This window comes from Lepisma saccharinum, chromosome 2 (assembly GCF_977018435.1).
Source record: "Lepisma saccharinum chromosome 2, izLepSacc3.1, whole genome shotgun sequence".
Classification (NCBI taxonomy): Eukaryota; Metazoa; Arthropoda; class Insecta; order Zygentoma; family Lepismatidae; genus Lepisma; species Lepisma saccharinum.
In genome coordinates this window covers 113,854,695-113,867,479 of record NC_139230.1, presented here as the reverse complement: position 1 = coordinate 113,867,479, position 12,785 = coordinate 113,854,695, and the positions used below count along the sequence as shown (strand labels likewise).

At 39.1% G+C, this 12,785-nt stretch overlaps 1 protein-coding gene across 1 annotated transcript in view; it reads right to left on the bottom strand.

Moving 5' to 3' along the window:
* Window positions 1-6,552, bottom strand: part of LOC145984123 (transmembrane protein 8B-like) — a 248,997-nt gene extending 242,445 nt beyond the window's left edge. Inside the window, exon 1 of the mRNA XM_083117558.1 lies at window positions 6,460-6,552. Coding sequence (XP_082973684.1) covers window positions 6,460-6,538 — 79 coding nt within the window. The 5' untranslated portion in view covers window positions 6,539-6,552. The remainder of the gene's footprint in view (window positions 1-6,459) is intronic.
* Between the last annotated feature and the right edge of the window lie 6,233 nt (window positions 6,553-12,785).

Genomic DNA, 12,785 nt, shown 5'->3' with positions numbered 1-12,785 from the left:
TAGGCATTTCCCATTTTTGGAATAAGCTGTTGCAATTTTGCAATGTGTTGACTGTGTTCAAAGAAACGGGAGTTCATTTCTACTACAAAATGGTCCAAAAATGGACAATGAAGGTTTACCTTGTAATATTCTTTTGTTTTCTCAGCCGGTGCATTATTCCTCCTATTTGACGACTGGATGTTCTAGGTCTCTTCATCATAGTCTCTAAGTAGTTTCTCTGTTTTGGAATAAATTTCACTAAAGTTCTCAGAACTTTCTCTTAGTTTCTTTTAATATCTCTATTAGAATACTGAAATGTTCACAATACTGAACAGTCCACCTTTTGAGGTGCCCAAAATAATGTAGCACTGCATGAAAACAATTTGGTTAGAACAAATGGAGATATTTCAAATTCCCCACAGGTTACACTGTAAAGAAACTGAAGAGCTTGCTGAAATGTTTCTCTTGTACTGGTAAACTGTAAAGTTTCTACTATAGTCAATACAATTTCACAGGTCACCCTACTTAGTGTTGATACTTTCCTGTCCATCTTGTGTCAAACAACTTGAGAATGTTACAGTATTTCCCTGACTTTCTTGCATTGCATTTTTTGAAACCAAATTCCTCGAGGGGAAAAAAAATATAACTGATTTGACAGTCTGAATATTGCAGAAATTTCACCGGAATGGGTAACAGCTAGAGTTAAAATATGTGCTGAACAATGTACAAAAACTGCTTTAGATTACTTCTCTTAAATTATCTATCTCACCCCCTTAATCTTACCACCCATTACATCAGCACCATCATATCCTTCACCAACCATTTATTTTTTCTAAATCCACACCCACCCAACACAGAGAGAGTAAAAGTACTAATAGCTGAAGCTAACCCAGATGCAGTTACAATCTCCAATAGGGACAAATCGGGCCTGACCCTGTGGCCGAGTGGTTAGCACATCGCACTGCGACGCCAAGGGTCCTGGGTTTGAATCCCGGTTGGGCTTGGTTGTTTGTGAATGTCCATTCATCAATTTCATCACTCATCCCCATCTTCGCAAATTAGCCAAGAGGCACAAAACGCGAAGTAAAATAAACTAAAATCAAATCAAATCAAGGGACAAATCGGAAAGAAAGTTTCCCATTCTCATCTAGAATTTGAGAAATTTCAAATTGCCAAAAATTAGAACCTGAGAAATACTTAATTCTTGAATGGTAGCACACCATATCGGGAACTGATAATAAATCTTAATATTCATACTATAAGTTCACATATAGCTGCTTTGCATGTAGCATTCTAGAATTTGCAAAATATCAGGAGTTTTTCAAGAGAAATTCCGAAACTATCAGGAAATCATAAGCATTTGGTCTGAAATTCCATCTGGTGTGTGGAATTAATATATTTCCTATCCATATGCCCTCATATACACCTCTAATTTAGAATGAAATAAGTCTGAACAAATTTATACGAGCAAGCCACTGCACTTAGCTGGCAATTTTACTGAACCAAAGGGGAAGGTCTGGACCTGCTGAACACCCCCCCCCCCCCTTAAATACACCTATGGTCACAAATATTAGTTTTTAAACAGGATGCTGTGGGAAATTTTCATAAATGTTCATCGTTGTATGTGTTTTTCACTGGGTGTCTAAAATATTTGTTGGATTTCAGGTTGATCTCACGACAATTACAAACCACAAACTTCCTGCTCATTTTGATCTGAAAGTACCCACCTCAGAATATACTACTTCACATGATTCTTCTACGCATTCCACTTGGCATCTGATTGTCTATTACAATTCAAATATCTTCCAGAAATACTGTCTCTTAACCTGTCCTAACCCACAAATTGCAGAGATGACAGAAATTTTCCAGGAGTTTTGAAAAGCATTTTGTCCAATGGCATTTACCTTGCTAAATGTTTCTGTTCAGAAGCGGGTTTTAATTTCTGACCGTATAGCTCACAAGCAAACCTGATCCATTTACACCTTATGGCTCATGTTGACACAGGTAACCAGTTTGAAGGATGGTGCAGTTGTACATTTCTATTAGTGTCGACACTTGAACTTTAACCTTTGGTGGACAGATCATTGCACATACGTAATTAAAGCACATCTGGATGGGCTATACTGAAGCAAGCACAGTGCTTTCATGGCCGAGGTGGCCGTGGAGCAGATTGCCAGCATGCCGGGAAGAGCACATCTGCCGGCATTTAGACCCACAGCTGTACGCTGACCTTGGCACTGGATATGCCAGTGCTTCAGTATCCAGATAGCTGGTGTCCAGTTTGCACATGTTTCTGAAATGTTAAGGTGTTAACAAGTGTTTTAGATTGTTTTGTTTCAGTTTACATATTACTGGTGCTTTTCTGCAGTCTAATAATGCTACATTATGCTTACAATTTCAAATAACAAATTTTTATGTATGACTCTTACATCATTACAAATTCTTGTAGGGAAGTTAGAATGCATTTTGCAGTGGAATTCCCAGATGCTCCTGTTTCACACAGAGACAGTGTTCAGATACTTATGAACAAATTTAGGGAAACAGGGTGTTCTTGATAAGAAGCGAAGGGTAAAACGGCATGTGCTTACTGAGGAGAAACTAGATGACATTGGAGCACGATTGGAACATACTCCTCAAAAATCTGTCAGGCACCTTGCACAATAAACAGACATTTTCATGATGTCTGCCTGGCGAGCTATCAAGCTTTTAAACCTGAAGCCATACATTAGAAGAATTGGAAGAAAATATCAGGAGAGAAATTGAAGCAATTTCGGAAGAGGAACTGATGAGTGTTAGCAAAAATTTCCTTTTAAAAAATGCTGTAAATGTGTGGAAGCAGGAGGACAACATTTCCAGCACCTCTTGTAACAAGGTACATGCTCATTTTAATTGTAACTGTCAATGTAATTGCACTAGCTTATTTCATTATTTCCAGCTACAAAGATGTTGCATCCAGTTTGCTGGCAGATGCACTCTTACTTCCCGGCACACTAGCCACTGCGCCACGGCTACCTCAACTGTAAAAGGCACTGTATAATTTAATCATTATATACAGTAATAGTCAGGTTGCTATATGTCCCGGAATAGGGTGGGAAGGTAGAAATGATAAAGATTATACTTTGAAGAATTTTGTTTCATTAATTACATTCTTACACAAGAATTGGTATAACTTAAGATAACCGGACCCCTCTCCGATTTTTTTCATATTTGACATACTTACTAATTGAGGCCTGCTAATGACGAATCTGAAGTTAAAATTTGTCAGAAACGTCTAGAAATTGCAAAATAATTGCGAACCATTGACGCTAGCCCCATGAACCATTGACGTGTGGTTAGGTTAGTTTCGGTTAGGCAAACATAGATAAAATTTGGTGTCGTGGTAGTATCAGGATCTAGAAATTGCAAAATAATTGTGAACCATTGATGCTAGCCCCACGAACCATTGAGGTGTGGTTAGGTTAGGCAAAGATAGTTAAAATTTGGTGTCGTGGTAGTATCAGGATCTAGAAATTGCAAAATAATTGTGAACCATTGATGCTAGCCCCACGAACCATTGACGTGTGGTTAGGTTAGGCAAACATAGTTAAAATTTGGTGTCGTGGTAGTATCAGGAATATATACATTTCCTTGTGAAACAAAAAAATTCGCGAAAATCGACGGTTTCCATTCCCAAAAACTATACTCCATGAGGGCTTAAAAAGATCACTTCGCGGGCTTGCAGCAGACAACAATATGCGGGTGTGTCTGCGAGAACCAATCAGATCCGTGAATAAGCAAGCCCAGTTGCCATAGCTAGCTCGCTGCACCCTTCTGGAAGGGTGACTGACCTCTGCCTCTTGCTACCTCAGCCTGTTTGTTCGGCTGAGGAGCAGACAACATGATTTGATTTTTGATTTGATTTAGTTTATTTTACATCGCCTTTTGTGCCTCTTGGCTAATTTGCGAAGATGGGGATGAGTGATGAAATGATGAAAGGACATTCGAACCCGGGACCCTTGGCGTCGCAGCGCGATGTGCTAACCACTCGGCCACAGGGTCGGGCCAGACGACATGAGAGTATCGGCAACAGTGTGCAAGCGACGTCTGCTGTTAGCCTGTGAAGCGCTCTTTCTAAGGTCTCCTGCAGTATAACGCCTTATTTTTGCTTATTTTGCAATTTCTACACGTTTCCGACAACTTTTAACTTCAGATTCATGATTAGGAGGCCTCAATTAGTGAGTATGCCAAATATGAAGAAAATCGGAGAGGGGTCCGGTCATCTTAAGTCGTTCCCAAGAATCTATTACGTAAGGTAAAGAGTGGTTTTCTGAAAAATGCTTTTAAAGTCTTGAATTTTTTATACTGTTGCAAAAACATGTCTTCTAAAATTAGGCTACAAGGTGTTGTTTTCCTTTTCATCGGTGTCCTTGAAAAATGTTTCTGAAATACCTTACCATTTTTGGAATGTGTAAATCTATGGCAGTTTCAGTGTGTAGTTCATAATAATTATGGTGTACATACAGACTACTTTGTGGGGTCCATGTTCTCTCCACCCTCTCCAACAGGTCAGTAGCATCCTGGATTTTCACTAATATAATATAGCAACCCTAAGCAAGGAATACCTCAGGTGTGTGTGCATACACTAACCATAAAGTCAGTTTTGTGTAATCTGTGCTACCTCTGCCAAACTGCATGTGATGATTGTATGAGATCATTTGTTTCACAAAGAAGTCACCCCCCAACTGCCGAAACACCCACACTTTCCATATACCTTTAGAACTGTACAATATAATAAAACTGTTGAAGACAGCACAGTACAAGGTACTACTTTACTATACCGGAGACACCTATCAATGATTTATTTCGCAATTTTTTACATTGCTAACGTACTATTCTGGGTAAATTTCTCGTATCGGACAAACGGATTTCTTCAAATTTACAGGAGAAATTACTTACCGAATGCAGTTTCTTTATACTTGTGGAAGTTCGGGGAAGTGTTTTCTCGCATCGTTCATTGAATTTTGCCGGTAAATCATCTATTTTTCGATATAAATGTGTGACCGATGCACGAAAGCTCTTGCATCCATTTACTTCCAGGTGGATGTAGCCTGTGTGTGATGACGTAATCCCGGTCAGTGTTTCCAAACACGTGTTTTTGTAACTGAAGAAGGTACGTTTCCGCAAATGGTTTGTGGGGCTATGTGTCAATGGTTCGTGGGGCTATGTGTCAATGGTTCGTGGGGCTATGCGTCAATGGTTCATGGGGCTATGCGAGAATGGTGTGTGGGGCTATGCATATTTTTTTCAAAACCAATTTTTAACTATTGGAACCTATTGTGACCCTACCTAACCTAACCTTACCGGAAATGGTTCGTGGGGCTATGTATGAATGGTTCGTGGGGCTATGCATCAATGGTTTGTGGGGCTATGTAGGTATTTTTGGGTGCAGTGGGGTGGAAACACTGCATGCCGAGTACGGTAGTGAAACTGTGACCGCCATTTTGCATATTACCGAAGGCAAAAAGAAACAAAGAAAACTTACTCGATATGTCGCAAATAGAGCTTATTTCCGTGAAATAAGCGAAATGCCACCTTCAGCAATGTTTCTCAATGCAGAATACGCAAGTACGAATATTCAAATTAAATGAAGTAGCAAATTTCAGCTGTTTGTCCGATACGAGATATTTACTCTATTCTGCATTGCGGAACATTTCCTTAGGTGAAATAATGAATTTCTAATGAAAATAATGTATATTTCTTACATCAACGAGTACTTACTGTTGTCCAAAAATTCACGATAGCCCCACGAACCATCACGGGGACCAGGTATGCCTACTAGGTTAGGTTAGGCCTGTTAGGTTAGGTTCCATTAGCACTCCTTTCGTTCAATTTAGCATATACGGACAATACAAGAGCGTATTGTGCTCTTGTGCAGAGAGCAAATGGCGGCAGCAGCAATAGCGCGTCGGAAATAGATTTTCGTAGAAAACCACATGCATTCGCATTAAAATGTATCAAAACTACATTCCCGAACATCAACAACGCTACAGAAAATGATTTGCGTAAGTACTTTCTCCTGTAAATTTGAAGAAATCCGTCTCCGGTATAGTAAAGTGTTACCCAGAAAGTATACTATATGCCCATACATAATTAAACTAAAGTGCTAGGAAAATATCGGTTTGTAAACAAATTAAACTAGCATGTACACATTATCGAGTGTTAACAATACAACAGTGCCAGAACACATGTAATTGATAAGAGACATGCAAGTAGTTTCTTCGTCTATGAAAGGAACATTTGTTTCTCGCTTGCTTAAACGCATCATGCAACTTCGTCCACTGGTACTCTGACTTTAAAAAAATTAGTTTATATGGTGTTTATATTCTTTCCGTTCACACCAACAATAATACGAATGCATGGCTTGAAATGCACAACAATCACTTATATACTAATTAAATCAAGTTCCTTTGATTTTTGTTGATTTAATAAAATATATCAAACCTGAAATTCCTAACAGAAAAAACAGTCTAAATTGCACTTTTACTACATCAAACTCCGAATGTAAACAAATCGCAACCATGTTAGCCCCCCTTAGAAGAGGGAAGGAAGTGACGTTCAGGGAGAACTCAAGACGATGCGACGCGATACAAGTTTTAACCCCTTTCTTAGTTAAGAATCAATTGTGGCAGTTAAAATTATATTCTATTTGGCGAGAATATGCAAGCTACTTAACGATATCAAGTATAATACGTTTTAGAATTACAGTCGAGGTAGGCACATTTAAAACAAAAAAAGTTCATAACATCGCCAGGCTGTAAATAAGATTTGAACTGCAGGGCTGTCAAATAAGACATATGAAAAGTTATGTTGTGAATAATACGACGTTTTTTTTTGTTATTATTATATGTTTGTTTAAACTACTTTATGATCATATATGCCAATCGGGATTCGACCTACAGTGATCTGAACCATGGGCATAGGACGTGGGAGGGGGGGGGATCAGAGTTCAAGCATAACCGTCATCCCACTCCCGAAGACCCTAGAACAAAACACAAATTCGGAATCCAACATCGGCAACTCATATTCAAATAAAGGGGCTGTTCATTGCCAAACTTTCCCGGTGGTGGCGCAAGGCTTGTTGTGTCCCAAATGAATTTGGTTGCCCTAAGCCTTACATTCAGGGGGCTAGGGGGGCTGAAGCCCCCCAAAACTGGTCTCAGCCCCCTACATTTTTGTAATACGGTAGATGCATTTCGATCGAAATTAAAAAAAAGTAGAAGTTTACATTTTCCATTATAAAACTTCCATTGGGACAAGTTGAATGTTCAAATACATTTTCTAGTTCGGTTAGATCGCAAGGTTACCTTATTTATGATGTGTTGTAAAATTAAATAGGGGAGAACAGCTGCAGATATACCTGGATAACAATGGCCACTGACCATTTATTTGATACTAAGTAATTGGCCAATCGATTCACCAAACTTGATACGAAATCTGGTGCCTGTCTGGTAGGTGAACGTATTCAGTGACTGTGAGATTGCTCTTCGGTTGTTGGCATATACAGTTTCTGAATAGGTCTAGCAGGTGTGACAAATGAATTTTATATGAATAAGTAGGACCACGTTCAAAATTTAAAGAAGCGTTGTGTTTCTTTTCTGTTTGTTAGTTCCTCATTGGAGTACCGACAATTGCACGAGTGCTAGCGATGTTCTCTCATTGGTTTCGTCGTTACAGGGGTGCCCACAAAGGGGGGGGGGGTTCATGACGCGCCTGCGTCAAGTGAATTTTTGGGGGGACAGAATTTTATACTAATTCTATATATCTTCACACAAAAATGGGGGGGGGTCGTATCGTTTGATTTTTAATTTTGGTTATTATGTATAGTTTTTCTACCTACCTGTGGGTGATCGCGGCGATAGGGTTGAAATGAAACACCACCTCTTATGCCTTTAGAATCGGTTTGGATGGAGAAGGGGGGCGTGGTATTCGCATCAATACAAGGTTAGTCGAGCAGACAAATTGTGCAGAATAAGGTTGACTAACAATGGCAGTGAGCCTAAAGTATCTAAAGTAAATATATATTGCTTAAATATGCCTGTATTATACAGTGACGCGACCACAGGATGGAAGTCAATTCTAGGGGGCAAGGGGGACAAACATTGATGGCCAAGGGCACCTGCAGTGTGGCACAGAGGAGCAATTACCCCCCGATTTCAAATTTTATACAAATAAAAATAAATTTTGTAAAATTTTCTTGCTTGCTTCGCTCGCATTATCTGCTTTTCTCGTTTTTGTCAAGTTCAGAGCTGTAGCTAGGGGCGGCGGGAGTTGACCATGGGCGCCGAATGATCTAAAAAGAAAAGTTGTAAATGAGAGAATGCCATGGCGTCCAGTGAAAATATATACGCCCTATTAAATCAATATTGTTTTCAATTGCAAAAATTGGATCTAAAAATTTTCTTGCTCGCTTCGCTCGCATCCTACTTGTTTTCTGTAAAGTAATGTAATTAAATAATATGTATTGTATATTTGTATTGTTTAGTGTTAGCTTGTTGCAATTGTATTTTCTTATTTTATGTCGCTCCATGTTGCATATGTGTAAAACATATGTTGTACATGAAAGTTACACATATATCTTCGGAATGCATCTATTATTCATTTTCTGCCATTCAAAAATACAGTTTGTGTGCTTGATTTCCATTATTAGCTAATGTGAAATTGACGGTGTTGAAAAAATATTTCAAATCGTTTGTTCAGAACAAATGCTTTAGTACAGACTTCTACCCTCTTTAACCGTAATTTATGAGGATAACTACTACTACTACTACTAGTACTGCTACTACTACTAGTAATAATAATAATATTGTCATTATTATTATTATTATTATTATTATTATTATTATTGGTACGTTTATCCTGGTTGCACCTATGGTATCATATATTTCGGCAAATTTTGTCTGACAAAATAATTTGAGTAATTAATTGGGCATAAACGAGGGGAGGGCAATTGTTCTACCTTTTGGGGGGGAGCGCGTCATGAGCCTTGGAGGGGATGGGCTCCCCTGCCGTCGTTATATATATATACTTAAACGTAAAGTGCTCCCCTGTGCTTAGCACCAAGCCATGAAGGCGTATAGGGGGTGTGGGGGTAACGCCCCACACTTCTTGATCCGGTCGTGAGTGGGGGTGATGTGATCAGCATCACGCCCCTGACCGCCTTTACCCCCCAGGGTTTCCCCCAGGTACCCATGTCATTCGACGCTGGGTGGGCGCCGGGGCCGCTTCCAACGTTAGAAAATTTCCCGGATTTAAACCGGCTAGGATCGAACCTGGGACCTTTAGCATGGTAGTTATATCTATTTTTATCGCTGCAAATATTCGAGAGGGACAAATACGATGATAAAGAATCAAAGAGTACACAAACTACCTGATTCTTAAATGCTAACATTAAAATTGGGCTCCCAGCCCCGATAGTCTAACCGCAAACCTGATATCAAGGGTCCTGGCTTCCATCCCCGGTCGAGGTATAACATTTCATTAAGTGGTTCGGTTGGGATTTCACTAGAAACTGTAGGTCTCTGTGCATATTGTGGACCTTAATACAAATCTAATCAACTTATCATTGCAATACGGTGCGAAAATCAGCATGCTTGGGCAATTTTATTGCTCGCAGTTTTAGTTCTACATCTTAATTAATTATCATTTTTGAGGTTAGAAAGCAATTGAAGACTAAAATTGGTAAACGCTGTAAGTGCCATAATAATTCAAACACCGTTTTCCACGTTAAAGTGTGAAATGTGCCATGCTTTATAATATGGTAAACGTGAAATGTGGCTGGTAGCCCTCTAAGTATTTCAAAGGGCGTGTAAAGAGGTTACAAGTGTGCACGTTCTTACGGGCTGATGTGCGGAACGATGCGATTTCCCAACACTTTCGCTTTTGGCACTTACAACGTCTACCACTTTTAGTCCTCAAATTCCTGCAGTACCGTCATAGTTTTATCCGTGCAGGAGAATCAATCTTTGATCCAATTTGGATCAGTATTTATGCATAATATATTCTGAAATAAAATTATTATCTTCAGCAGTTATTTTTACTAATCAAAATGCTCGGTGCAAGAGTTGCAACTCTATTGATTTGTTGTTTTAAGTCCACTTTATGCACAGTAAGGCTAATCGGGACTGGACCTACAGTTTACAGTGGGGTCCGAACCACTTGTGCCTCCACCAGGTATCGAACCCGGCACCCAGCGATTACAAGGCAATGACGCTACCACTGCGCCATGGGGGAGGCCCTTGCAACTCTATTAATTGCTTTAATGTCAATATATTTGTCTCCTAATGGAGGTGAATTTATAGTGAAAATATGTTTGTTCCTTGAGAGTGGCACCTCCTATGTTGACGGTATTTCTCGTATCCTCCCCATTTTTAGCCCTAAGTTCTGAATTTCAGTCCTTGAACAAGAAAACGTAAGATATTTCATCATGACAGCAGAGTAAATAATATCATTAATACATTTTATATTCAAGGGTGGTGTTGTTTATTTCATTCTTACTTTATTAAATTAGTGCCACTTTTCTGAAGCACGAAAAGCTACAATGTTTTGTCGCTCCCTGTTGTTGTGATTTGGACAATTTAGAGTTATGGCACACTATGAGGTAGAAAGGAACTAAAGATAAAGACCCCCCTTCAACACCTCCTTGCAATGGTTGAAAATTAAAAACGGCCTTTTACGAACTTTACAAGCTTTGTGTTATTGAAATGTACATAGATACCCCCATCAACGGCTGTTTGCAGCAAATCCTTCGTAATCGAACTGGTAACAAGAGGTTGAGTGCTCTGTCTACGTATTGTCTCTTTGAGAAAGAGCTTGCAAAATCTTTGGATTTAGACAAGGTTATAGCTTCTCATGAAAATATACGTATCTTATCGTATTTCTTGATGTGGTTCATTTTCTCATTTTAGCAAAAGAAAAAGGTACTCAAACTCTCTACATATAAATAGTCAGGGACGTAGCTAGGTTGATCAGTTTGGGGGGGCCCAAAACCAAAATGTAAGTTTTTTTCCTATCAAACCATTAACAATTAACAAGCTATTAATATAATGTACCATTTTTCTACCTCTTGGGTTAAATGCGATGATGAGATTGAATGATGACACGATGAAATGGTGATGGGACAGACATGATGCAACCATAACTGTCCAAGGTCCGAACCTGGTACCTCTGGTGTCGTAGCAGTTTATGATCACGCTAGGGGTGCAGTTCGAATCCCGGCCTGGACATGGGTATTCGTAAGTGTCCTTTCATCAATTTAACCATTAAACACGGTGAAGCACAAGGGCCCTTGTTCATCGACATGGAGACAGGTAAGGTCATAAATATTTTTGGGATCCAATTAACAGATGGTCACACTTTGAGGCATCTCCCTCCCCCATCACAAACCGCTCTGTCCGCTAATTGTTTCAGTTGAGCGGCAATAGTAACCGTGTTACGCAATTTTCTTTTATATAAAATGTCCAGTGATATTGGTAGTGAAGATTAAGATTAGCTTGCCATTAGTTTCGAATATTTGTGTAATTTCGTGTGAATAAACTTTCAAGAAAAAAATAAAATATGCAGAATGAAAGTCTTGAATCAATAACTCCTCTGCATTTGCATAAATTCGACACTTTTTCCAAGATGCCTAAAACTAAAAGTAAATTATCAATTACAAAGCTTAGGAGTAAAATGTGATCGCCCGACTCATTTTCCCCACCCACTTAAATATAAGCAGCCTCCTATTTGAGAGTTCTGTTATAATCCCACCTATCGCATTGTAGAAAGTAAAATTGTTCACGTAAAAATACGTAGCACAATATATTGCATGTGGCCCGAGCGAATCGAGTAATAATAGTGGTTGAATGATTTGGTTTATTTTACTTAGTTTTTCTGTTACCTTGGGCTAATCGCGAAGATAAGGACGATTGATGATATGAAATTGATGGAGGGACACTCACAAAAAACATTCATGGCCGGATTCGAATCCCTGGCGTTGTGGTGCTCTGCGCTAACCACTCCGCCACGAAGGTTGAAACGAGACATAAAAATGTAACAAATAAAATAATTACTGTAAATAATTCTATTTGGATGAAATAACAATGGGTTTAGAAATACATACACTGTTGCTAATACAAGTAGTATTGGAATTATATTTATTATTAATATTTTTACTCTTAATTTAAATTTTTCATGTGGTGCAAGGCTTGATGTGTAAATAAATAAAACTAGTATTCCACCTGAGAATACCACAAATTGATTTAAAAGTTACACATTTTTCTGTGACACATATGGGTCGTATACTAATGGAGCCATTGTGGTGGTGATTACGAGAGTAATGTATATTTCCGTGGCGGAGTGGTTAGCATGTGCTACGATGCCACGAGTCCAAGCATTCTTTGTGAGTGCCCCTTCATCAATTACATCTAATCATCACTCAATCTCTTCGTTGCCATTAGCCAAAGTGGCAGGAAAGGGACGTCGAATAACTAAAAATAGAGATACAGTTAAAATGATTAATTAGGAATATTGTTGGGATATATCGGTCTCTATGAATCTTTCTATATATCCGTAAAAAAGGGCACTTAAACATTTTCTTTGCCGATCTATGGAGCAACGTGCTTCCAACATTTGCAAGATGGCATTTAATGCAATTTGCCGGCCCCCGTGGCGGAGTGGTTAACATATCGCGATACGACGTCAGCGGTCCCGGATTCGAATCCCGGCCTGGGCATAGATGTTCGAGAGTGTCCATTCATCAATTTCATGCTATCATCACTCATCCCTATCTT